At 30.9% G+C, this 23,980-nt stretch overlaps 1 protein-coding gene across 5 annotated transcripts in view; it reads right to left on the reverse strand.

The window, feature by feature from the left end:
* Window positions 1–21,689: 21,689 nt before the first annotated feature.
* Window positions 21,690–23,980, reverse strand: part of hivep1 (HIVEP zinc finger 1) — a 42,768-nt gene continuing 40,477 nt past the window's right edge. For all 5 annotated transcript variants that reach the window (XM_056399024.1, XM_056399022.1, XM_056399021.1 and 2 more), the window contains exon 9: window positions 21,690–23,367. In XM_056399024.1, coding sequence (XP_056254999.1) covers window positions 22,279–23,367 — 1,089 coding nt within the window. In that variant the 3' untranslated portion in view covers window positions 21,690–22,278. The remainder of the gene's footprint in view (window positions 23,368–23,980) is intronic.

Genomic DNA, 23,980 nt, shown 5'->3' on the forward strand with positions numbered 1-23,980 from the left:
CCTCTGAGAGCTCTTCACCATCTCTCTGCTTCTTCTTCTTGGTGCTAAATTAAACAAATATCAGTTTAATCAAGTGCCACTCGTTTGTTTGGCAAATGATGATTTTAATGAAGTAGATTGTTGTGGTGATGAGAGGATCGTTAGGTCTCCTGAGGTCTGTGTGGTGCATCCATACCTCTAGTGAGTGAGATTTTGAAGGAGAATAAATTGTTTGTTTGAAACAGATCAGAAGCAAATACCTGTTTAAAACTCAACTGATGAAGCTGATGAAGATGAACTCACTACAGACATGAGACCATCTGCCAGGATGTCTGTCTGTTTCATTCCTCAGCAACATTATTGTTTAAATTCTGTATATGTATTATTTAACTTGTCTAAAATGTTCAGTATTTTATTTTTAAATTGTGTCATGTTATTTGGAGAGTCAGTGGTTGTTTGTTTGTTTGTTGTATGTTGATATGCTGTTTGTGATGATTTGATGTTAACTTGAAGAATATTAGCAACCTATGTAGTAAAGGTTATGGAAATCTGAATAAGGAAGAAAATTCTTCAAAACATTTTAAACAAATCCATGACGTTCCACTTCTCTTCAACATCCATACAAAGGGGACAACACTGAACTATCAAACTATAGTCTAGTATAGACGTCAAAAAAACGAAGGTATAAAAGGACCATAATATAGTAAAACTGAAAAATGTGCTAAAAATGTCATAGTATATTGTATGGCATGAAAAGTCTTGAAACCGACATAGTATAGTAAGACATAAAAAAGGAAATAGTTAAGTTAGGTAGAAAAGGACCATAACATAGTAAGACATGCAAAGTATTAAAAGCAACATAGTATAGTAAGGCATAAAAAGTGATAAAAATGTCATAGTATAGTAGGGCATAAAAAGTCATAAAAATGTCATAGTATAGTAAGGCATAAAAACTTTATAGTATAGTAAGGTATAAAAAGTCATAAAAACGTCATAGTATAGTAAGGCATAAAAACGACATTGTTTATTAAGGCATAAAAAGTCTTGAAACCGACATAATATAGTAAGGCATAAAAAGTCATAAAAACGTCATAGTAAATTAGGGCATAAAACCAACATAGTATAGTGAGGTAAAAAAGGACCATAGTATAATAAGGCATAAAAGTCATAAAAACACCATAGTATCGTATGGTATATAAAATCTTAAAACCGACATAGTCTAGTAAGGCATGAAAAGTCATAAAAACGTAATTGTATATCAAGGCATAAAAAGTCATAAAAACAACATAGTATATAGTAAGGCATAAAAAGTCTTGAAACCGACATAATATAGTAAAGCATAAAAAGTCAGAAAAATGTCATAGTATAGTAAGGCATAAAAAGTCAGAAAAATGTCATAGTATAGTAAGGCATTAAAAGTCATAAAAACTTCATAGTATAGTAAGGCATAAAAAGTCATAAAAATGTCATAGTATAGTAGGGCATAAAAACAACATAGTATAGTAAGGCATTAAAAGGCATAAAAACGACATAGTATAGTAAGGCATAAAAAGTGCTAAAAATGTCATAGTACATTGTATGGCATGAAACTCTTGAAACCGACATAATATAGTAAAGTATAAAAAGTCCGAAAAATGTCAAAGTATAGTAAGGCATAATAAGTCATAAAAGCGATATAGTATAGTAAAGCATAAGAACGACATAGTATAGTAAGGCATAAAAAGTGCTAAAAATGTCATAGTATATTAAGGCATGAAAAGTCATAAAAACGACATAGTATAGTAGGGCATAAAAAGTGATACAGTATAGTAAGGCATAAAAAGTCATTAAAACATAATTGTATATTAAGGCATAAAAAGTCATAAAAACGACATAGTATAGTAGGGCATAAAAAGTCTTGAAACCAACATAATATAGTAAAGCATAAAAACGTCAGAAAAATGTCATAGTATATTAAGGCATAATAAGTCATAAAAACGAAATAGTATAATAAGGCATAAAAACGTCACAGTATAGTAAGGCATAAAAAGTAATAAAAATGTCATAGTATAGTAGGGCATAAAAAGTGATAAAAATGTCATAGTATAGTAAGGCATAAAAACGACATAGTATAGTAAGGCATAAAAAGTCATAAAAACGTCATAGTATAGTAAGCATAAAAACGACATAGTATAAAAAGGCATAAAAAGTCATAAAAACGTCATAGTATAGTAAGGCATTAAAAGTCATATAAAAACTTCATAGTATAGTAAGGCATAAAAAGTCATAAAAATGTCATAGTATAGTAAGGCATTAAAAGTCATAAAAACTTCATAGTATAGTAAGGCATAAAAACGACATAGTATAGTAAGGCATTAAAAGGCATAAAAATGACATAGTACAGTAAGGCATAAAAAGTCATAAAAATGTCATAGTATAGTAAGGCATAAAAACGACATAGTATAGTAAGGCATTAAAAGTGATAAAAACGTCATAGTAAATTAGGGCATAAAACCAACATAGTATAGTGAGGTAAAAAAGGACCATAGTATAATAAGGCATAAAAGTCATAAAAACACCATAGTATCGTATGGTATATAAAATCTTAAAACCGACATAGTCTAGTAAGGCATGAAAAGTCATAAAAACGTAATTGTATATCAAGGCATAAAAAGTCATAAAAACAACATAGTATATAGTAAGGCATAAAAAGTCTTGAAACCGACATAATATAGTAAAGCATAAAAAGTCAGAAAAATGTCATAGTATAGTAAGGCATAAAAAGTCAGAAAAATGTCATAGTATAGTAAGGCATTAAAAGTCATAAAAACTTCATAGTATAGTAAGGCATAAAAAGTCATAAAAATGTCATAGTATAGTAAGGCATAAAAAGTCATAAAAATGTCATAGTATAGTAGGGCATAAAAACAACATAGTATAGTAAGGCATTAAAAGGCATAAAAACGACATAGTATAGTAAGGCATAAAAAGTGCTAAAAATGTCATAGTACATTGTATGGCATGAAACTCTTGAAACCGACATAATATAGTAAAGTATAAAAAGTCCGAAAAATGTCAAAGTATAGTAAGGCATAATAAGTCATAAAAGCGATATAGTATAGTAAAGCATAAGAACGACATAGTATAGTAAGGCATAAAAAGTCATAAAAACGTCATTGTATATTAAGGCATAAAAAGTCATAAAAACGACATAGTATAGTAGGGCATAAAAGTGATACAGTATAGTAAGGCATAAAAAGTCATAAAAACATAATTGTATATTAAGGCATAAAAAGTCATAAAAACGACATAGTATAGTAGGGCATAAAAAGTCTTGAAACCAACATAATATAGTAAAGCATAAAACGTCAGAAAAATGTCATAGTATATTAAGGCATAATAAGTCATAAAAACGAAATAGTATAGTAAGGCATAAAAACGTCACAGTATAGTAAGGCATAAAAAGTAATAAAAATGTCATAGTATAGTAGGGCATAAAAAGTGATAAAAATGTCATAGTATAGTAAGGCATAAAAACGACATAGTATAGTAAGGCATAAAAAGTCATAAAAACGTCATAGTATAGTAAGGCATAAAAACGACATAGTATAAAAAGGCATAAAAAGTCATAAAAATGTCATAGTATAGTAAGGCATTAAAAGTCATAAAAACTTCATAGTATAGTAAGGCATAAAAACGACATAGTATAGTAAGGCATTAAAAGGCATAAAAATGACATAGTACAGTAAGGCATAAAAAGTCATAAAAATGTCATAGTATAGTAAGGCATAAAAACGACATAGTATAGAAAGGCATAAAAAGTAATAAAAACGTCATAGTATAGTAAGGCATTAAAAGTCATATAAAAACTTCATAGAATAGTAAGGCATAAAAAGTCATAAAAATGTCATAGTAGAATAGGGCATAAAAACGACATAGTATAGTAAGGCATTAAAAGTCATAAAAACGTCATAGTATAGTAAGGCATAAAAAGTCATAAAAACGTCATAGTATAGTAAGGCATAAAAACGACATAGTATAGAAAGGCATAAAAAGTAATAAAAACGTCATAGTATAGTAAGGCATTAAAAGTCATATAAAAACTTCATAGAATAGTAAGGCATAAAAAGTCATAAAAATGTCATAGTAGAATAGGGCATAAAAACGACATAGTATAGTAAGGCATTAAAAGTCATAAAAACGTCATAGTATAGTAGGGCATAAAAAGTGCTAAAAATGTCATAGTACATTGTATGGCATGAAACTCTTGAAACCGACATAATATAGTAAAGTATAAAAAGTCAGAAAAATGTCATAGTATAGTAAGGCATTAAAAGTCATAAAAACTTCATAGTATAGTAAGGCATAAAAACGACATAGTATAGTAAGGCATTAAAAGGCATAAAAACGACATAGTACAGTAAGGCATAAAAAGTCATAAAAATGTCATAGTATAGTAAGGCATAAAAAGTGATCAAAATGTCATAGTATAGTAAAGCATAAAAACGACATAGTATAGTAAGGCATTAAAAGTCAGAAAAATGTCAAAGTATAGTAAGGCATAATAATTCATAAAAGCGATATACTATAGTAAAGCATAAAAAGTCATAAAAATGTCATAGTATAGTAAGACATTAAAAGTCATAAAAACTTCATAGTATAGTAAGGCATAAAAAGTCATAAAAATGTCATAGTGTAGTAAGGCATTAAAAGTCATAAAAACGTCATAGTATAGTAGGGCATAAAAGTGATATAGTATAGTAAGGCATGAAAAGTCATAAAAACGTCATTGTATATTAAGGCATAAAAACGAAATAGTATAGTAAGGCATTAAAAGGCATAAAAATGTCATAGTATAGTAAGGCATAAAAAGTCATAAAAACGTCATAGTATAGTAGGGCATAAAAAGTGCTAAAAATGTCATAGTACATTGTATGGCATGAAACTCTTGAAACCGACATAATATAGTAAAGTATAAAAAGTCAGAAAAATGTCATAAAAACGTCATAGTATAGTAAGGCATAATAAGTCATAAAAGCGATATAGTATAGTAAAGCATAAAAAGTCAGAAAAACATCATTGTATATTAAGGCATAAAAAGTCATAAAAACGACATAATATAGTACGGCATAAAAGTGATATAGTATAGTAAGGCATAAAAAGTCATAAAAATGTCATAGTATAGTAAGGCATAAAAAGTCATAAAAATGTCATAGTATAGTAAGGCATAAAAGTGATATCGTATAGTAAGGCATAAAAAGTCATAAAAACATCATTGTATATTAAGGCATAAAATGTCATAAAAACGTCATTGTATATTAAGGCATAAAAAGTCATAAAGACGTCATAGTATAGTAAGGCATAAGAACGACATAGTATAGTAAGGCATAAAAAGTCATAAAAACATCATTGTATATTAAGGCATGAAAAGTCATAAAAACGACATAGTATAGTAGGGCATAAAAGTGATATAGTATAGTAAGGCATTAAAAGTCAGAAAAACTTCATAGTATAGTAAGGCATAAAAAGTCATAAAAATGTCATAGTATAGTAAGGCATAAAAGTGATATCGTATAGTAAGGCATAAAAAGTCATAAAAACATCATTTTATATTAAGGCATAAAAATGTCATAAAAACGTCATTGTATATTAAGGCATAAAAAGTCATAAAGACGTCATAGTATAGTAAGGCATAAGAACGACATAGTATAGTAAGGCATAAAAAGTCATAAAAACATCATTGTATATTAAGGCATGAAAAGTCATAAAAACGACATAGTATAGTAGGGCATAAAAGTGATACAGTATAGTAAGGCATAAAAAGTCATAAAAACATCATTTTATATTAAGGCATAAAAAGTCATAAAAACATCATTGTATGTTAAGGCATAAAAAGTCATAAAAACGACAGTATAGTAGGGCATAAAAGTGATATAGTATAGTAAGGCATAAAAAGTCATAAAAACATCATTTTATATTAAGGCATAAAAAGTCATAAAAACGTCATTGTATATTAAGGCATAAAAAGTCATAAAAACGTCATTGTATATTAAGGCATAAAAAGTCATAAAAACGTCATTGTATATTAAGGCATAAAAAGTCATAAAAACGTCATAGTATAGTAAGGCATAAAAACGTCATAGTATAGTAAGGCATAAAAAGTCATAAAAATTTCATAGTATAGTAAGCATAAAAAGTCATAGTATAGTAAGGCATAAAAAGTCATAAAAACGTCATAGTATAGTAAGGCATAAAAACGACATAGTATAGAAAGGCATAAAAAGTCATAAAAATGTCATAGTATAGTAAGGCATTAAAAGTCATATAAAAACTTCATAGTATAGTAAGGCATAAAAAGTCATGAAAATGTCATAGTATAGTAGGGCATAAAAACGACATAGTATAGTAAGGCATTAAAAGTCATAAAAACGTCATAGTATAGTAGGGCATAAAAAATGCTAAAAATGTCATAGTACATTGTATGGCATGAAACTCTTGAAACCGACATAATATAGTAAAGTATAAAAAGTCAGAAAAATGTCATAGTATAGTAAGGCATTAAAAGTCATAAAAACATCATAGTATAGTAAGCATAAAAAGTCATAGTATAGTAAGGCATTAAAAGGCATAAAAACGACATAGTACAGTAAGGCATAAAAAGTCATAAAAATGTCATAGTATAGTAAGGCATAAAAAGTGATCAAAATGTCATAGTATAGTAAAGCATAAAAACGACATAGTATAGTAAGGCATTAAAAGTCAGAAAAATGTCAAAGTATAGTAAGGCATAATAATTCATAAAAATGAGATAGTATAGTAAGGCATAAAAAGTCATAAAAACGTCATAGTATAGTAAGGCATTAAAAGTCATATAAAAACTTCATAGTATAGTAAGGCATAAAAAGTCATAAAAATGTCATAGTGTAGTAAGGCATTAAAAGTCATAAAAACGTCATAGTATAGTAGGGCATAAAAGTGAAATAGTATAGTAAGGCATGAAAAGTCATAAAAACGTCATTGTATATTAAGGCATAAAAACGAAATAGTATAGTAAGGCATTAAAAGGCATAAAAATGTCATAGTATAGTAAGGCATAAAAAGTCATAAAAACATCATAGTGTAGTAAGGCATAAAAACGACATAGTATAGTAAGGCATTAAAAGCATTAAAAATGACATAATATAGTTAGGCATAAAAAGTCATAAAAATGTCATAGTATAGTAGGGCATAAAAACGACATAGTATAGTAAGGCATAAAAATGAGATAGTATAGTAAGGCATAAAAAGTCATAAAAACGTCATAGTATAGTAAGGCATTAAAAGTCATATAAAAACTTCATAGTATAGTAAGGCATAAAAAGTCATAAAAATGTCATAGTATAGTAGGGCATAAAAACGACATAGTATAGTAAGGCATTAAAAGTCATAAAAACGTCATAGTATAGTAGGGCATAAAAAGTGCTAAAAATGTCATAGTACATTGTATGGCATGAAACTCTTGAAACCGACATAATATAGTAAAGTATAAAAAGTCCGAAAAATGTCAAAGTATAGTAAGGCATAATAAGTCATAAAAGCGATATAGTATAGTAAAGCATAAAAAGTCAGAAAAACATCATTGTATATTAAGGCATAAAAAGTCATAAAAACGACATAATATAGTACGGCATAAAAGTGATATAGTATAGTAAGGCATAAAAAGTCATAAAAATGTCATAGTATAGTAAGGCATAAAAAGTCATAAAAACATCATTGTATATTAAGGCATAAAATGTCATAAAAACGTCATTGTATATTAAGGCATAAAAAGTCATAAAGACGTCATAGTATAGTAAGGCATAAGAACGACATAGTATAGTAAGGCATAAAAAGTCATAAAAACATCATTGTATATTAAGGCATGAAAAGTCATAAAAACGACATAGTATAGTAGGGCATAAAAGTGATATAGTATAGTAAGGCATTAAAAGTCAGAAAAACTTCATAGTATAGTAAGGCATAAAAAGTCATAAAAATGTCATAGTATAGTAAGGCATAAAAGTGATATCGTATAGTAAGGCATAAAAAGTCATAAAAACATCATTTTATATTAAGGCATAAAATGTCATAAAAACGTCATTGTATATTAAGGCATAAAAAGTCATAAAGACGTCATAGTATAGTAAGGCATAAGAACAACATAGTATAGTAAGGCATAAAAAGTCATAAAAACATCATTGTATATTAAGGCATGAAAAGTCATAAAAACGACATAGTATAGTAGGGCATAAAAGTGATACAGTATAGTAAGGCATAAAAAGTCATAAAAACATCATTTTATATTAAGGCATAAAAAGTCATAAAAACATCATTGTATATTAAGGCATAAAAAGTCATAAAAACGACAGTATAGTAGGGCATAAAAAGTGATCAAAATGTCATAGTATAGTAAGGCATAAAAAGTCATAAAAACATCATTTTAATATTAAGGCATAAAAAGTCATAAAAACGTCATTGTATATTAAGGCATAAAAAGTCATAAAAACGTCATTGTATATTAAGGCATAAAAAGTCATAAAAACGTCATTGTATATTAAGGCATAAAAAGTCATAAAAACGTCATAGTATAGTAAGGCATAAAAACATCACAGTATAGTAAGGCATTAAAAGTCATAAAAATTTCATAGTATAGTAAGGCATAAAAATGTCATAGTATAGTAAGGCATAAAAAGTCATAAAAACGTCATAGTATAGTAAGGCATAAAAACGACATAGTATAGAAAGGCATAAAAAGTCATAAAAATGTCATAGTATAGTAAGGCATTAAAAGTCATATAAAAACTTCATAGTATAGTAAGGCATAAAAAGTCATGAAAATGTCATAGTATAGTAGGGCATAAAAACGACATAGTATAGTAAGGCATTAAAAGTCATAAAAAGTCATAGTATAGTAGGGCATAAAAAATGCTAAAAATGTCATAGTACATTGTATGGCATGAAACTCTTGAAACCGACATAATATAGTAAAGTATAAAAAGTCAGAAAAATGTCATAGTATAGTAAGGCATTAAAAGTCATAAAAACTTCATAGTATAGTAAGGCATAAAAACGACATAGTATATGGTATGGCATAAAAAGTCATAAAAACGACATAGTACAGTAAGGCATAAAAAGTCATAAAAATGTCATAGTATAGTAAGGCATAAAAAGTGATCAAAATGTCATAGTATAGTAAAGCATAAAAACGACATAGTATAGTAAGGCATTAAAAGTCAGAAAAACGACATAGTATATGGTATGGCATAAAAAGTCTTGAAACCGACATAATATGGTAAAGCATAAAACGTCAGAAAAATGTTATAGTATATTAAGGCATAATAAGTCATAAAAACGACATATAGTAAGGCATAAAAACGTCACAGTATAGTAAGGCATAAAAAGTAATAAAAATGTCATAGTATAGTAAGGCATAAAAACGACATAGTATAGTAAGGCATTAAAAGTCATAAAAATGTCATAGTATAGTAAGGCATAAAAATGTCATAGTATATTAAGGCATAAAAAGTCATAAAAACGTCACAGTATAGTAAGGCATAAAAAGTCATAAAAATGTCATAGTATAGTAGGGCATAAAAAGTGATAAAAACGTCATAGTATAGTAAGGCATAAAAACGACATAGTATAGTAAGGCATTAAAAAGGCATAAAAACGACATAGTATAGTAAGGCATTAAAAGTCATAAAAATGTCATAGTATAGTAAGGCATAAAAAGTCATAAAAATATCATAGTGTAGTAAGGCATAAAAACGACATAGTATAGTAAGGCATTAAAAGCATTAAAAACGACATAATATAGTTAGGCATAAAAAGTCATAAAAACGTCATAGTATAGTAAGGCATAAAAACAACATAGTATAGTAAGGCATAAAAATGACATAGTATACTAAGGCATAAAAAGTCATAAAAATGTCATAGTATAGTAAGGCATAAAAAGTCATAAAAACATCATAGTGTAGTAAGGCATAAAAACGACATAGTATAGTAAGGCATTAAAAGCATTAAAAACGACATAATATAGTTAGGCATAAAAAGTCATAAAAACGTCATAGTATAGTAAGGCATAAAAACAACATAGTATAGTAAGGCATAAAAATGACATAGTACAGTAAGGCATAAAAAGTCATAAAAACGTCGTAGTATAGTAGGGCATAAAAAGTCATAAAAATGTCATAGTATAGTAGGGCATAGGAGCGATATAGTATAGTAAGGGATAAAATGTCATAAAAATGTCATAGTATAGTAAGGCATAAAAACGACATAGTATAGTAAGGCACTAAAAGGCATAAAAACGACATAGTATAGTAAGGCATAAAAAGTCATAAAAATGTCATAGTATAGTAGGGCATAAAAAGTGATAAAAACGTCATAGTATAGTAAGGCATAAAAACGACATAGTATAGTAAGGCATTAAAAAGGCATAAAAACGACATAGTATAGTAAGGCATTAAAAGTCATAAAAATGTCATAGTATAGTAAGGCATAAAAAGTCATAAAAACATCATAGTGTAGTAAGGCATAAAAACGACATAGTATAGTAAGGCATTAAAAGCATTAAAAACGACATAATATAGTTAGGCATAAAAAGTCATAAAAACGTCATAGTATAGTAAGGCATAAAAACAACATAGTATAGTAAGGCATAAAAATGACATAGTATAGTAAGGCATAAAAAGTCATAAAAATGTCATAGTATAGTAGGGCATAGGAGCGATATATTATAGTAAGGGATAAAATGTCATAAAAATGTCATAGTATAGTAAGGCATAAAAACGACATAGTATAGTAAGGCACTAAAAGGCATAAAAACGACATAGTATAGTAAGGCATAAAAAGTCATAAAAATGTCATAGTATAATATGGCATAAAAAGTGATAAAAATGTCATACTATAGTAAGGCATAAAAACGACAAAGTATAGTAAGGCATTAAAAGTCATAAAAATGTCATAGTATAGTAGGGCATAAAAGGTGATAAAAATGTCATAGTGTAGTAAGGCATAAAAACGACATAGTATAGTAAGGCATAAAAAGTCATAAAAACGTAATTGTATATTAAGGCATAAAAAATCATAAAAATGAGATAGTATAGTAAGGCATAAAAACGTCACAGTATAGTAGGGCATAAAAAGTCATAAAAATGTTATAGTATAGTAAGGCATAAAACCAACATAGTATAGTGAGGTATAAAAGGACCATAGTATAGTAAGGCATAAAAAGTCATAAAAATGTCATAATATAGTAAGGCATTAAAAGTCATAAAAACGTCATAGTATAGTAAGGCATAAAAGTGATATAGTATAGTAAGGGATAAAAAGTCATAAAAACATCATTGTATATTAAGGCATAAAAAGTCATAAAAACGTCATTGTATATTAAGGCATAAAAAGTCATAAAAACGTCATTGTATATTAAGGCATAAAACGTCATAAAAACGTCATAGTATAGTAAGGCATAAAAACGACATAGTATAGTAAGGCATTAAAAGGCATAAAAACGACATAATATAGTTAGGCATAAAAAGTCATAAAAACATCATAGTATAGTGAGGCATAAAAACGACATAGTATAGTAAGGCATAAAAAGTCATAAAAACGTCGTTGTATATTAAGGCATAAAAAGTCATAAAAACGTCACAGTATAGTAAGGCATAAAAAGTCATAAAAATGTCATAGTATAGTAGGGCATAAAAAGTGATAAAAACGTCATAGTATAGTAAGGCATAAAAACGACATAGTATAGTAAGGCATTAAAAGTCATAAAAATGTCATAGTATAGTAGGGCATAAAAAGTGATAAAAATGTCATAGTATAGTAAGCATAAAAAGTCATAAAAACGACATAGTATAGTAAGGCATTAAAAGGCATAAAAACGAAATAGTATAGTTGGGCATAAAAGTGATATCGTATAGTAAGGCATAAAAAGTCATAAAAACATCATTGTATATCAAGGCATAAAAAGTCATAAAAACGTCATTGTATATTAAGGCATAAAAAGTCATAAAAACGTCACAGTATAGTAAGGCATAAAAAGTCATAAAAATGTCATAGTATAGTAGGGCATAAAAAGTGATAAAAATGTCATAGTATAGTAAGGCATAAAAACGACATAGTATAGTAAGGCATTAAAAGTCAGAAAAATGTCAAAGTATAGTAAGGCATAATAAGTCATAAAAGCGATATAGTATAGTAAAGCATAAAAAGTCAGAAAAATGTCATAGTATAGTAAGGCATTAAAAGTCATAAAAACTTCATAGTATAGTAAGGCATAAAAAGTCATAAAAACATAATTGTATATTAAGGCATAAAAAGTCATAAAAACGTCATTGTATATTAAGGCATAAAAAGTCATAAAAACGTCATAGTATAGTAAGGCATAAAAACGACATAGTATAGTAAGGCATTAAAAGGTATAAAAACGACATAATATAGTTAGGCATAAAAAGTCATAAAAACATCATAGTATAGTAAGGCATAAAAACGACATAGTATAGTAAGGCATTAAAAGTCATAAAAACGTCATAGTATAGTAAGGCATAAAAACGACATAGTATAGTAAGGCATAAAAACGACATAGTATAGTAAGGCATTAAAAGTCATAAAAACGTCATAGTATAGTAAGGCATAAAAACGACATAGTATAGTAAGGCATTAAAAGGCATAAAAACGACATAATATAGTTAGGCATAAAAAGTCATAAAAATATCATAGTATAGTAAGGCATAAAAGTGATATCGTATAGTAAGGCATAAAAAGTCATAAAAACATCATTGTATATTAAGGCATAAAAAGTCATAAAAACATCATTGTATATTAAGGCATAAAAAGTCATAAAAACGTCATTGTATATTAAGGCATAAAAAGTCATAAAAACGTCACAGTATAGTAAGGCATAAAAAGTCATAAAAATGTCATAGTATAGTAGGGCATAAAAAGTGATAAAAATGTCATAGTATAGTAAGGCATAAAAACGACATAGTATAGTAAGGCATTAAAAGTCAGAAAAATGTCAAAGTATAGTAAGGCATTAAAAGTCATAAAAACTTCATAGTATAGTAAGGCATAAGAAGTCATAAAAACATAATTGTATATTAAGGCATAAAAAGGCATAAAAACGACATAATATAGAAAGGCATAAAAAGTCATAAAAACGTCATAATATAGTAGGGCATAAAAGTGACATAGTATAGTAAGGCATAAAAAGTCATAAAAACATCATTGTATATTAAGGCATTAAAAGTCATAAAAACGTCATAGTATAGTAAGGCATAAAAACGACATAGTATAGTAAGGCATTAAAAGTCATAAAAACGACATAGTATAGTAAGGCATAAAAAGTTATAAAAACGTCAAAGTGTAGTAAAGCACAAAAAGTCAAAAAAATGTCATGGCATAAAAAGTGATAAAAACGTCATAGTATAGTAAGGCATAAAAAGTCATGAAAACGTCATAGTATAATAAGGCATAAAAAGTCAGAAAAATGTCATAGTATAGTAAGTTATAAAAAGTCATAAAATGGTCATAGAATAAAAAGGCATAAAAGTGACATAGTATAGTAAGGCATAAAAAGTCATAAAAACATCATTGTATATTAAGGCATTAAAAGTCATAAAAACGTCATAGTATAGTAAGGCATAAAAACGACATAGTATAGTAAGGCATTAAAAGTCATAAAAACGACATAGTATAGTAAGGCATTAAAAGTCATAAAAAGGTCGTAGTATGTAGTAATACATAGTAGTAAAATGTCAGAAAACCGTCAGAGTATAGTAAGTTATAAAAAGTCATAAAAAAACATAGTATATAGTATGGCATAAAAAGTGATAAAAATGTAATGGTATAGTAACGCATAAAAACAACATAGTTTGTTAAGGTATAAAAGTCATAAAAACGTCATAGTATAGTAAGGCATAAAAATGACATAGTATAGTAATGCATACAAATGAATAAAAACGACACATGAAGGATATTTAATAAGTTATTATATAATAAGGCATTAAAAATTATTAAAAAGTAATATCATATTAAGTCATAAAAAGATATACTATAGTAAGGCATAATAAATCATAAAAACGACATAGTATTGCATGGCATGTGTTATGGTCTGACTCTGACTTGTTTTTGATTTTTCTCTCTCCCTCTCTTTCCCTCTGCACAGACTGAGTGCTCAGAGGCGGGGCGATATCCTCGGCAGCAGGGCTCAACCAGACGCACCTGCTCCAAATTCCCCAATCAGTCGGCTACTTAAGCCAACTCATTCACTTCCTCGTTGCCGGAATCTTCAGTTTGCGGCATGCCTGAACCCTGCTCTCGAGCCTATCCCCTACCTCACGTTGTTTCGATCGCTAAGTATTATCTCCAGTTTTTTCTTTGCAATTTCACTTACCAGTTTGAGCTTACTCCTGGACACCTTAAGTTGTTTTTCCCTGTTAGAGTGTTTTTTCCCGTTACGGTGATTTTCTGTTGTTTTTCTATTTTGATACTTTGTTCCCGTTAATAGGTGATTTTTCGTTGTTACTTTGGTGAATAAAGAACTGTTTTTTGTACTCTGTATTTGGGTCCTGGCCTCTCCTTGCTCGTACCGTGACAGCATGAAAAGTGATAAAAACGTCATAGTATCATAAGGCATAAAAAGTCATAAAATTGTCATAGTACAGTAAGGCATAAAACCGACATAGTATAGTGAGGCATAATAAGTCACAAAAACGACATAGTATTGTATGGCATTAAAAGTTATAAAAACGTCATAGTATAGTAAGGCATAAAAGGTCATAAAAATGTCATGGCATAAAAAGTCATAAAAACATCATCGTATAGTAAGGGATAAAAGTCATAAAAATGTCATGGCATAAAAAGTCATAAAACCGACATAGTATAGTAGGGCATAAAAAGTCATAAAAATGTCATGGCATAAAAAGTCATAAAACCGACATAGTATAGTAAGGCATAAAAAGTCATAAAAATGTCATGGCATAAAAAGTCATAAAACCGACATAGTATAGTAGGGCATAAAAAGTCATAAAAAGGTCATAGTATAGTAAGGCATAAAAAGTCATAAAAACATCATATTATAGTAAGACATAAAAAGTCATAAAAATGTCATGGCATAAAAAGTCATAAAACCGACATAGTATAGTAAGGCATAAAAAGTCATAAAAACATCATATTATAGTAAGACATAAAAAGTCATAAAAATGTCATGGCATAAAAAGTCATAAAACCGACATAGTATAGTAAGGCATAAAAAGTCATAAAAACATCATATTATAGTAAGGCATAAAAAGTCATAAAAATGTCATGGCATAAAAAGTCATAAAAATGTCATGGCATAAAAAGTCATAAAACCGACATAGTATAGTAAGGCATAAAAAGTCATGAAAACGTCATAGTATAATAAGGCATAAAAAGTCAGAAAAATGTCATAGTATAGTAGGGCATAAAAAGTGATAAAAATGTGATGGTATAGTAAGGCATAAAAACGACATAGTATAGTAAGGCATAAAAGTCCTAAAAACATCATATTATAGTAAGGCATAAAAAGTCATAAAAATGTCATGTCATAAAAAGTCATAAAACCGACATAGCATAGTAGGGCATAAAAAGTCAGAAAAAGGTCATAGATGAGCAAGGCATAATAAGTCATAAAAACGACATAGTATTGTATGGCATGAAAAATCATAAAACCGACATAGTAAAGTAAGGCATAAAAGTCATAAAAACATCATCGTATAGTAAGGCATAAAAGTCATAAAAACAACATAGGATAATAAGGCATAAAAGTCAGAAAAATTTCGTGGCATAAAAAGTCAGAAAAACATCATCGTATAGTAAGGCATAAAAGTCATAAAAATGTCATGGCATAAAAAGTCATAAAACCGACATAGTATAGTAAGGCATAAAAAGTCATAAAAATGTCATGGCATAAAAAGTCATAAAACCGACATAGTATAGTAGGGCATAAAAAGTCATAAAAAGGTCATAGTATAGTAAGGCATAAAAAGTCATAAAAATGTCATGGCATAAAAAGTCATAAAAACATCATATTATAGTAAGACATAAAAAGTCATAAAAATGTCATGGCATAAAAAGTCATAAAAACATCATATTATAGTAAGACATAAAAAGTCATAAAAATGTCATGGCATAAAAAGTCATAAAAATGTCATGGCACAAAAAGTCATAAAACCGACATAGTATAGTAAGGCATAAAAAGTCATAAAAACATCATATTATAGTAAGGCATAAAAAGTCATAAAAATGTCATGGCATAAAAAGTCGGAAAAACCGACATAGTATAGTAAGGCATAAAAAGTCATAAAAACATCATATTATAGTAAGGCATAAAAAGTCATAAAAATGTCATGGCATAAAAAGTCGGAAAAACCGACATAGTATAGTAAGGCATAAAAAGTCATGAAAACGTCATAGTATAATAAGGCATAAAAAGTCAGAAAAATTTCGTGGCATAAAAAGTCATAAAAACATCATCGTATAGTAAGGTATAAAAGTCATAAAAACAACATAGTATAGTAAGGCATAAAAAGTGATAAAAACGTCATAGTATAATAAGGCATAAAAAGTCTGAAAAATGTCATAGTATAGTAAGGCATAAAACCGACATAGTATAGTAAGGCTTAATAAGTCATAAAAACGACATAGTATTGTATGGCATGAAAAGTCCTAAAACCAACATAGTATCGTATGGCATATAAAATCTTGAAACCGACATAGTATAGTGAGGCATAAAAAGTGATAAAAACATCATAGTATAGTGAGGCATAAAAACGTCATAGTATAGTAAGGCATGAAAATTGTTAAAAACGTCATAGTACAGTAAGGCCTAAAAAGTCAGAAAAATGTCATAGTATAGTAAGGCATAAAAAGGCATAAAACCGACATAGTATAGTAAGGCATGAAAACGTTATAGTATAGTAAGTTATAAAAAGTCATAAAAAAAACATAGTATAGTAAGGCATTAAAAGGCATAAAAACGACATAGTATAGTAAGGCATAAAAAGTCATAAAAATGTCATAGTATAGTAGGGCATAAAAAGTGATAAAAATGTGATGGTATAGTAAGGCATAAAAACGACATAGTATAGTAAGGCATAAAAGTCCTAAAAACATCATATTATAGTAAGGCATAAAAAGTCATAAAAATGTCATGTCATAAAAAGTCATAAAACCGACATAGTATAGTAGGGCATAAAAAGTCAGAAAAAGGTCATAGATGAGCAAGGCATAATAAGTCATAAAAACGACATAGTATTGTATGGCATGAAAAATCATAAAACCGACATAGTAAAGTAAGGCATAAAAGTCATAAAAACAACATAGGATAATAAGGCATAAAAGTCAGAAAAATTTCGTGGCATAAAAAGTCATAAAAACATCATCGTATAGTAAGGCATAAAAGTCATAAAAATGTCATGGCATAAAAAGTCATAAAACCGACATAGTATAGTAAGGCATAAAAAGTCATAAAAACATCATATTATAGTAAGGCATAAAAAGTCATAAAAATGTCATGGCATAAAAAGTCATAAAAACATCATATTATAGTAAGGCATAAAAAGTCATAAAAATGTCATGTCATAAAAAGTCATAAAACCGACATAGTATAGTAGGGCATAAAAAGTCAGAAAAAGGTCATAGATGAGCAAGGCATAATAAGTCATAAAAACGACATAGTATTGTATGGCATGAAAAATCATAAAACCGACATAGTAAAGTAAGGCATAAAAGTCATAAAAACAACATAGGATAATAAGGCATAAAAGTCAGAAAAATTTCGTGGCATAAAAAGTCATAAAAACATCATCGTATAGTAAGGCATAAAAAGTCATAAAAATGTCATGGCATAAAAAGTCATAAAACCGACATAGTATAGTAGGGCATAAAAAGTCATAAAAACATCATCGTATAGTAAGGCATAAAAAGTCATAAAAATGTCATGGCATAAAAAGTCATAAAAACATCATATTATAGTAAGACATAAAAAGTCATAAAAATGTCATGGCATAAAAAGTCATAAAAATGTCATGGCACAAAAAGTCATAAAACCGACATAGTATAGTAAGGCATAAAAAGTCATAAAAACATCATATTATAGTAAGGCATAAAAAGTCATAAAAATGTCATGGCATAAAAAGTCATAAAACCGACATAGTATAGTAAGGCATAAAAAGTCATAAAAACATCATATTATAGTAAGGCATAAAAAGTCATAAAAATGTCATGGCATAAAAAGTCATAAAACCGACATAGTATAGTAGGGCATAAAAAGTCAGAAAAAGGTCATAGATGAGCAAGGCATAATAAGTCATAAAAACGACATAGTATTGTATGGCATGAAAAATCATAAAACCGACATAGTATAGTAAGGCATAAAAGTCATAAAAACATCATCGTATAGTAAGGCATAAAAGTCATAAAAACAACATAGGATAATAAGGCATAAAAGTCAGAAAAATTTCGTGGCATAAAAAGTCATAAAAACATCATCGTATAGTAAGGCATAAAAGTCATAAAAACAACATAGTATAGTAAGGCATAAAAAGTCATAAAAATGTCATGGCATAAAAAGTCATAAAACCGACATAGTATAGTAGGGCATAAAAAGTCATAAAAAGGTCATAGTATACTAAGGCATAAAAAGTCATAAAAACATCATGGCATAAAAAGTCATAAAAATGTCATGGCACAAAAAGTCATAAAACCGACATAGTATAGTAAGGCATAAAAAGTCAGAAAAAGGTCATAGATGAGCAAGGCATAAAAAGTGATAAAAACGTCATAGTATAGTAAGGCATAAAACCGACATAGTATAGTAAGGCTTAATAAGTCCTAAAACCAACATAGTATCGTATGGCATATAAAATCTTAAAACCGACATAGTATAGTGAGGCATAAAAAGTGATAAAAACATCATAGTATAGTGAGGCATAAAAACGTCATAGTATAGTAAGGCATGAAAATTGTTAAAAACGTCATAGTACAGTAAGGCCTAAAAAGTCAGAAAAATGTCATAGTATAGTAAGGCATAAAAAGGCATAAAACCGACATAGTATAGTAAGGCATGAAAACGACATAGTATAGTAAGGCATAAAAGTCCTAAAAATGTCACAGATGAGCAAGGCATAGTAAGGCATAAAAAGTCATAAAAATGTCATGGCATAAAAAGTCATAAAAATGTCATGGCATAAAAAGTCATAAAACCGACATAGTATAGTAGGGCATAAAAAGTCAGAAAAAGGTCATAGATGAGCAAAGCATAATAAGTCATAAAAACGACATAGTATTGTATGGCATGAAAAATCATAAAAGCGACATAGGATAATAAGGCATAAAAGTCATAAAAACAACATAGGATAATAAGGCATAAAAGTCAGAAAAATTTCGTGGCATAAAAAGTGATAAAAACATCATAGTATAGTAGGGCATAAAAAGTGATAAAAACGTCATAGTATAATAAGGCATAAAAAGTGATAAAAACGTCATAGTATAGTAAGGCATAAAAAGTCCTAAAAATGTCACAGATGAGCAAGGCATAGAAAATCATAAAAAGGTCATAGCATAGTAAAGCATAAAAACGACATAGTATAGTAATGCATATAAATGAATAAAAACGACACATGAAGGATATTTAATAAGTTATTCTATAGTAAGGCATAAAAAGTCATTAAAAAGTCACATCATAGTAAGTCAGAGCTACCTCCCCAGCTCCTCCAGCTGCGACAGAGGAAGATTCTGTCGTCTGTCTTCGCCTTCACCAAAACTAACATGGCAGTATCCTAATGCCCAAGCAAGGGAAAAATGCGCTTCTTTTGAGCACAAAGCATAGGGAACGAGCAGTCAGCGACGGGGAAAAGAGGAAGCCTGCAGCAATCCTGGACTACAATAGGTGCAAAGGCGGTGTGGATAACCTAGACAAGGTTGTTGGCACCTACAGTTGTCGAAGGAAAACCACCCGCTGACCACTGGCTCTCTTCTACAATCTCCTGGATGTCATACAATGCCTTTGTCCTGTGGAAATCAGTCCATCCTGAGTGGGAGTCCTCTAAAACTTAGAGACGAATGGTGTTCCTGGAAGAGCTGGGGTACATGCTGGTGACCCCAGCAATTGCAAGACGGCCTTGTCCACCATGCTCAACAGCCGCTGCTGCCATTGTTGCTGAGATACAGCAGTCTGAATCAGGGCGTGACCCACAGCCTGCCAGCAAAATGAGGAGAAAGTGTGAACTGTGCACCTACAGGAGAAGAACGGCAAACACTTGCTCCAGCTGTGGAAAGTGTGTCTGTGTGTGCATGCTCAAGGGCGGCAGGATGTGCAAACCACAGCACACACACTCACTGAAACACACATTCTTATAGCATTTTGTAAAAACAAACAATAAATGGCCATTTTCGGCTACTAACATGCCAAGTGGGAGTTTGTCTTTTTTGTCACTGCTCAAAAGAAAAAAAAAAAACTTTGTTACTGTTACTGACCTGCAATGATGAATAAAAAAATATTAGGTTGCATCAATTATATGGTGAAAAAAATGACAACTTTCTGTCTTTCTTTCCCTGAAAAGTTAGTGGTAATATGTAATCTAACTGGTATTTAAAGGGTTAAAATTCTGGAATTCATTAAAATTTTGGATTTCATGATCAGGACTGATGCTAAATTAAAAAATTAGTAAAAGTAGTGAAAATAGCAAATATTTTCAGTATATAGTGTTTGTATAGCAATTTGTAAAAGCAAACAGGAGATGGCCATTTTTGTCCACAAACATGCTAGGTGGGAGTTTTTATGTTTTTCTGTCACTGCACAAAAAGGTAATGATGCATAAAGATAATTGATACTGCTAATTATTGACATACATTTAGCTGCAATGATGGTTATAGAATAAATCAGGTAGCATGTATTATTTGGTAAAAAAAAAAATAGTGATTTTATGCTTTTCTCCCTTTCTAAATCATTAGCATTATGTGATCTAACAGGCATTTAAAGGATTAAAATTCTGAATTTGAATGAAATTTTGGTTTTCATGACCAGGACTCATGCAAATTTAAAAAATCAAGTTGGTGAAAGTGGAAAGTTTTATCTACTTTGCTTTCCCTGCACAAAAATAACAATGCTTAAAAATCAGTGTTGTTGTTAATCAGTTACATATCTCAGACTGTGCTATTAATAATACAAGAAAATAAAAAAAATGGTCATTCTTGAGGTTGTTTTCCAACAAGTGCATTGTGCAAACAAACTGGCATTTGAATGGTTAAAAAATTAAAAAGGAATGGATGTTTTATAGAGAAGAACTGATGTTAGCTAAAAATTGTTTGCAGTAAAAATAGCAAAAAACATAAAAAATCCCAAAAAATGACAGACTGGCAGAGTGGATAGTGATTTTGAACAAAGCCAGAGTGTTAAGGCGTTATACTATAGTAAGGCATAAAAAGTCATAAAAAAGTCACATCATAGTAAGTCATAAAAAGTTATAGTACAGTAAGGCATAAAAAGTCATTAAAAAGTCACATCATAGTAAGTCATAAAATATGAGTCAGGAATAAAGAGACATGAAAAAGTCATTGTACAATAAGGCATAAAAGATATTTAAAAAGTCATAGTATAGTAAGGCATAAAAATGTAGTACAGGCAGTCAGTTATAGCGCTGGCTCCTGTGTTGCGCTCCAGCCAAAAATCCATTGACACCAGCTGAATGTTTGTAAACAAATCTTTACTGATACATTTCAGAATATTGATACAGAAATGTAAAGCTACTATAATGCACATACCTATGGACTCATGAATCATAATGGGCACTAGATGGATTATAATAAATAGTTGAACACAACATCTGTACACAGAAACATTGCCCCATAATAATCCATAGAAATGTACATATACCAGTACGACATTTATAATTCCATAACTTTACGAATGACAAATCCTCCAAAATAAAACTGAGATATTCTCCGTCATTATGTTTTTACTTTTATTTTTTGAAATAAACACAAGCAACTACTGAATTTAATTCATGAAATATTTACAGGTTCCTAAACAAGAAACTCCATAAAGGCACAATTGTCTATACAACATGTACAAAAAAAGAAAATGTCTGGAGCTGACAAAAAGGTAAAAATAAAATGATTGGTCATCATCATCATCATAATTGTCATATGATTGCACATACAATATGAATGTCAGCATCTGTGCTTTGAAAGGCGATTTGTGCAGAAACAAACCCCTGAAAAGTGTTTCAGTCTTACAAAGTGACAAGTTACAAAAAGAGAAGAAGAAGGGCTTCAGGTAGCGATGACCAGTCTGTCTTCATCGTCACTGGAAACCTCATTATCCTCATCGATCACCTTCTGCCAGCTGCTCAATGCCGCCGCTCTCACAGCTGCAGGATCGTTAGCGCCCTCAGTTGGTGACTGAGCACTGTGCGGAGCTGGAGACGGACGATGGGGGGGTTTATCCCTGTCCTCCCTCTCTACAGTCTGAGTGAGCTCTGCCCCGATGCTGCCTCCGGGGCTAACCCTGGTGCCTGTGGTCAGCTCTGCGGAGCTGCTGACCTTCAGAGGGCCGGGGGGTGAAGAGCCACCCCCATGTTCGTGTTGAGGTGGAGTTGCTCCCGGAGCCTCGGGGCTGCCCTGCCTGTCAGACGACCCGGGGAGGGGGCTGAGGGTGGAGAGGGGGCTAAGAGAGGGAATGATGGCAGGCAGGGCGATGTTGACGATCTGCAGACCTGGGACGTGGGTCTGGGGGCCGGTGCTGCTTTGGGAGGTGGGGTTGGCAGCTAAAACCTGTAGCCCGAGGGTGGCGTTGAGGGTGAGCCCCTGCTGGGGGAGCAGCTGGGTGGGGGCCAGGCCTGTGTTGGTCAGACCCATGAGGTTCAGGGTCTCCAGACCCACTGGTTGTATGGTCTGAGCCTGCAGGCCAGTGACCTGCCCCAGGGGGAAGCAGGGGACAACGCTGCTAATTGGCTCCTGCACCACCAGAGGCTGCGTCTGCAGGCCCTCCGGATGGGGGGGTGTGTTGGGGGGCGGTAACGGGCTCGTGTTTCTGTGAATGACGCTCACTGCTGGGATGGTGAGCTGGACCGGACCTGCCTGGATCGGTACGAAGGTGGAGTAAGCTGCCAGGCCGGCGGGCACCAGCTGGATCCCCCCCACCGGGACCATGCTGTAAGAGGAGCGGGAGGGCTGCTGGGAGTGCAGGGGCAGGTGACTGAACAGGTGGGTCTGGGTCTCTGGTCCTGGGGGATGGGAGAGACCCTGTAGGGGGAAGTGGGCGGGACCTTGAGAAGCATAGGAGGAAGTCTGAGTGCTGCGGTCCACAGGTATCCCTGGGTCACTGATGGCCACAGCAGGAGGAGGAGGGGGGGGGGTGTCCTGAGGAAAGAGAAAAATGAATATTATTATTATTGTTATTATTTCCTGACTCAACTGTGGCTCAGTCCAAAGATGTGAAGAGGTCTGTGGCTGCTGCTCTCTGTGATCTAGAGATTCATCTATTTTTTAAGAGACAGAAGAGACACATGAACCAGATGGTCACAGCAGAAACACAATGTTGGTTATAATTATATTATGTTCAGAATTTAACAGGTGTGCTCTCTGTCTCTCTCTCTCTCTCTCTCTCTCACTTTAGTTTACTGTACAAAAAGATAAAGGGACTAAAAGAAAATGTATTTCTATCGTTGGGGTCAAATTATGGAACAATGCAAATTTAAATGTTAAAATGTGTAATTGACTTTTGGTTTTCAAAAGAAAGATCTGTAAAGCTGTTTCTGACATGATTTCCTTTTCTTAAATTATTTAACAATTCTAATGTAAGTTTTTTTATGTGTAATTTCCTCCTTTTTTTTTCTTTTTTAGTTTTAGTTTTACAGAGATATTTCTTAAGGCTAAAAGAGTGAATCATTTTCTTTTATTTTGGCGGGTAGATTCAGCTGACTTTGTTTTTCATATTTACTGTTTTATATGTAAAGACTGAATGAAAAGAAAC

This window comes from Seriola aureovittata, chromosome 16 (genome assembly GCF_021018895.1).
Source record: "Seriola aureovittata isolate HTS-2021-v1 ecotype China chromosome 16, ASM2101889v1, whole genome shotgun sequence".
Lineage (NCBI taxonomy): Eukaryota > Metazoa > Chordata > Actinopteri > Carangiformes > Carangidae > Seriola > Seriola aureovittata.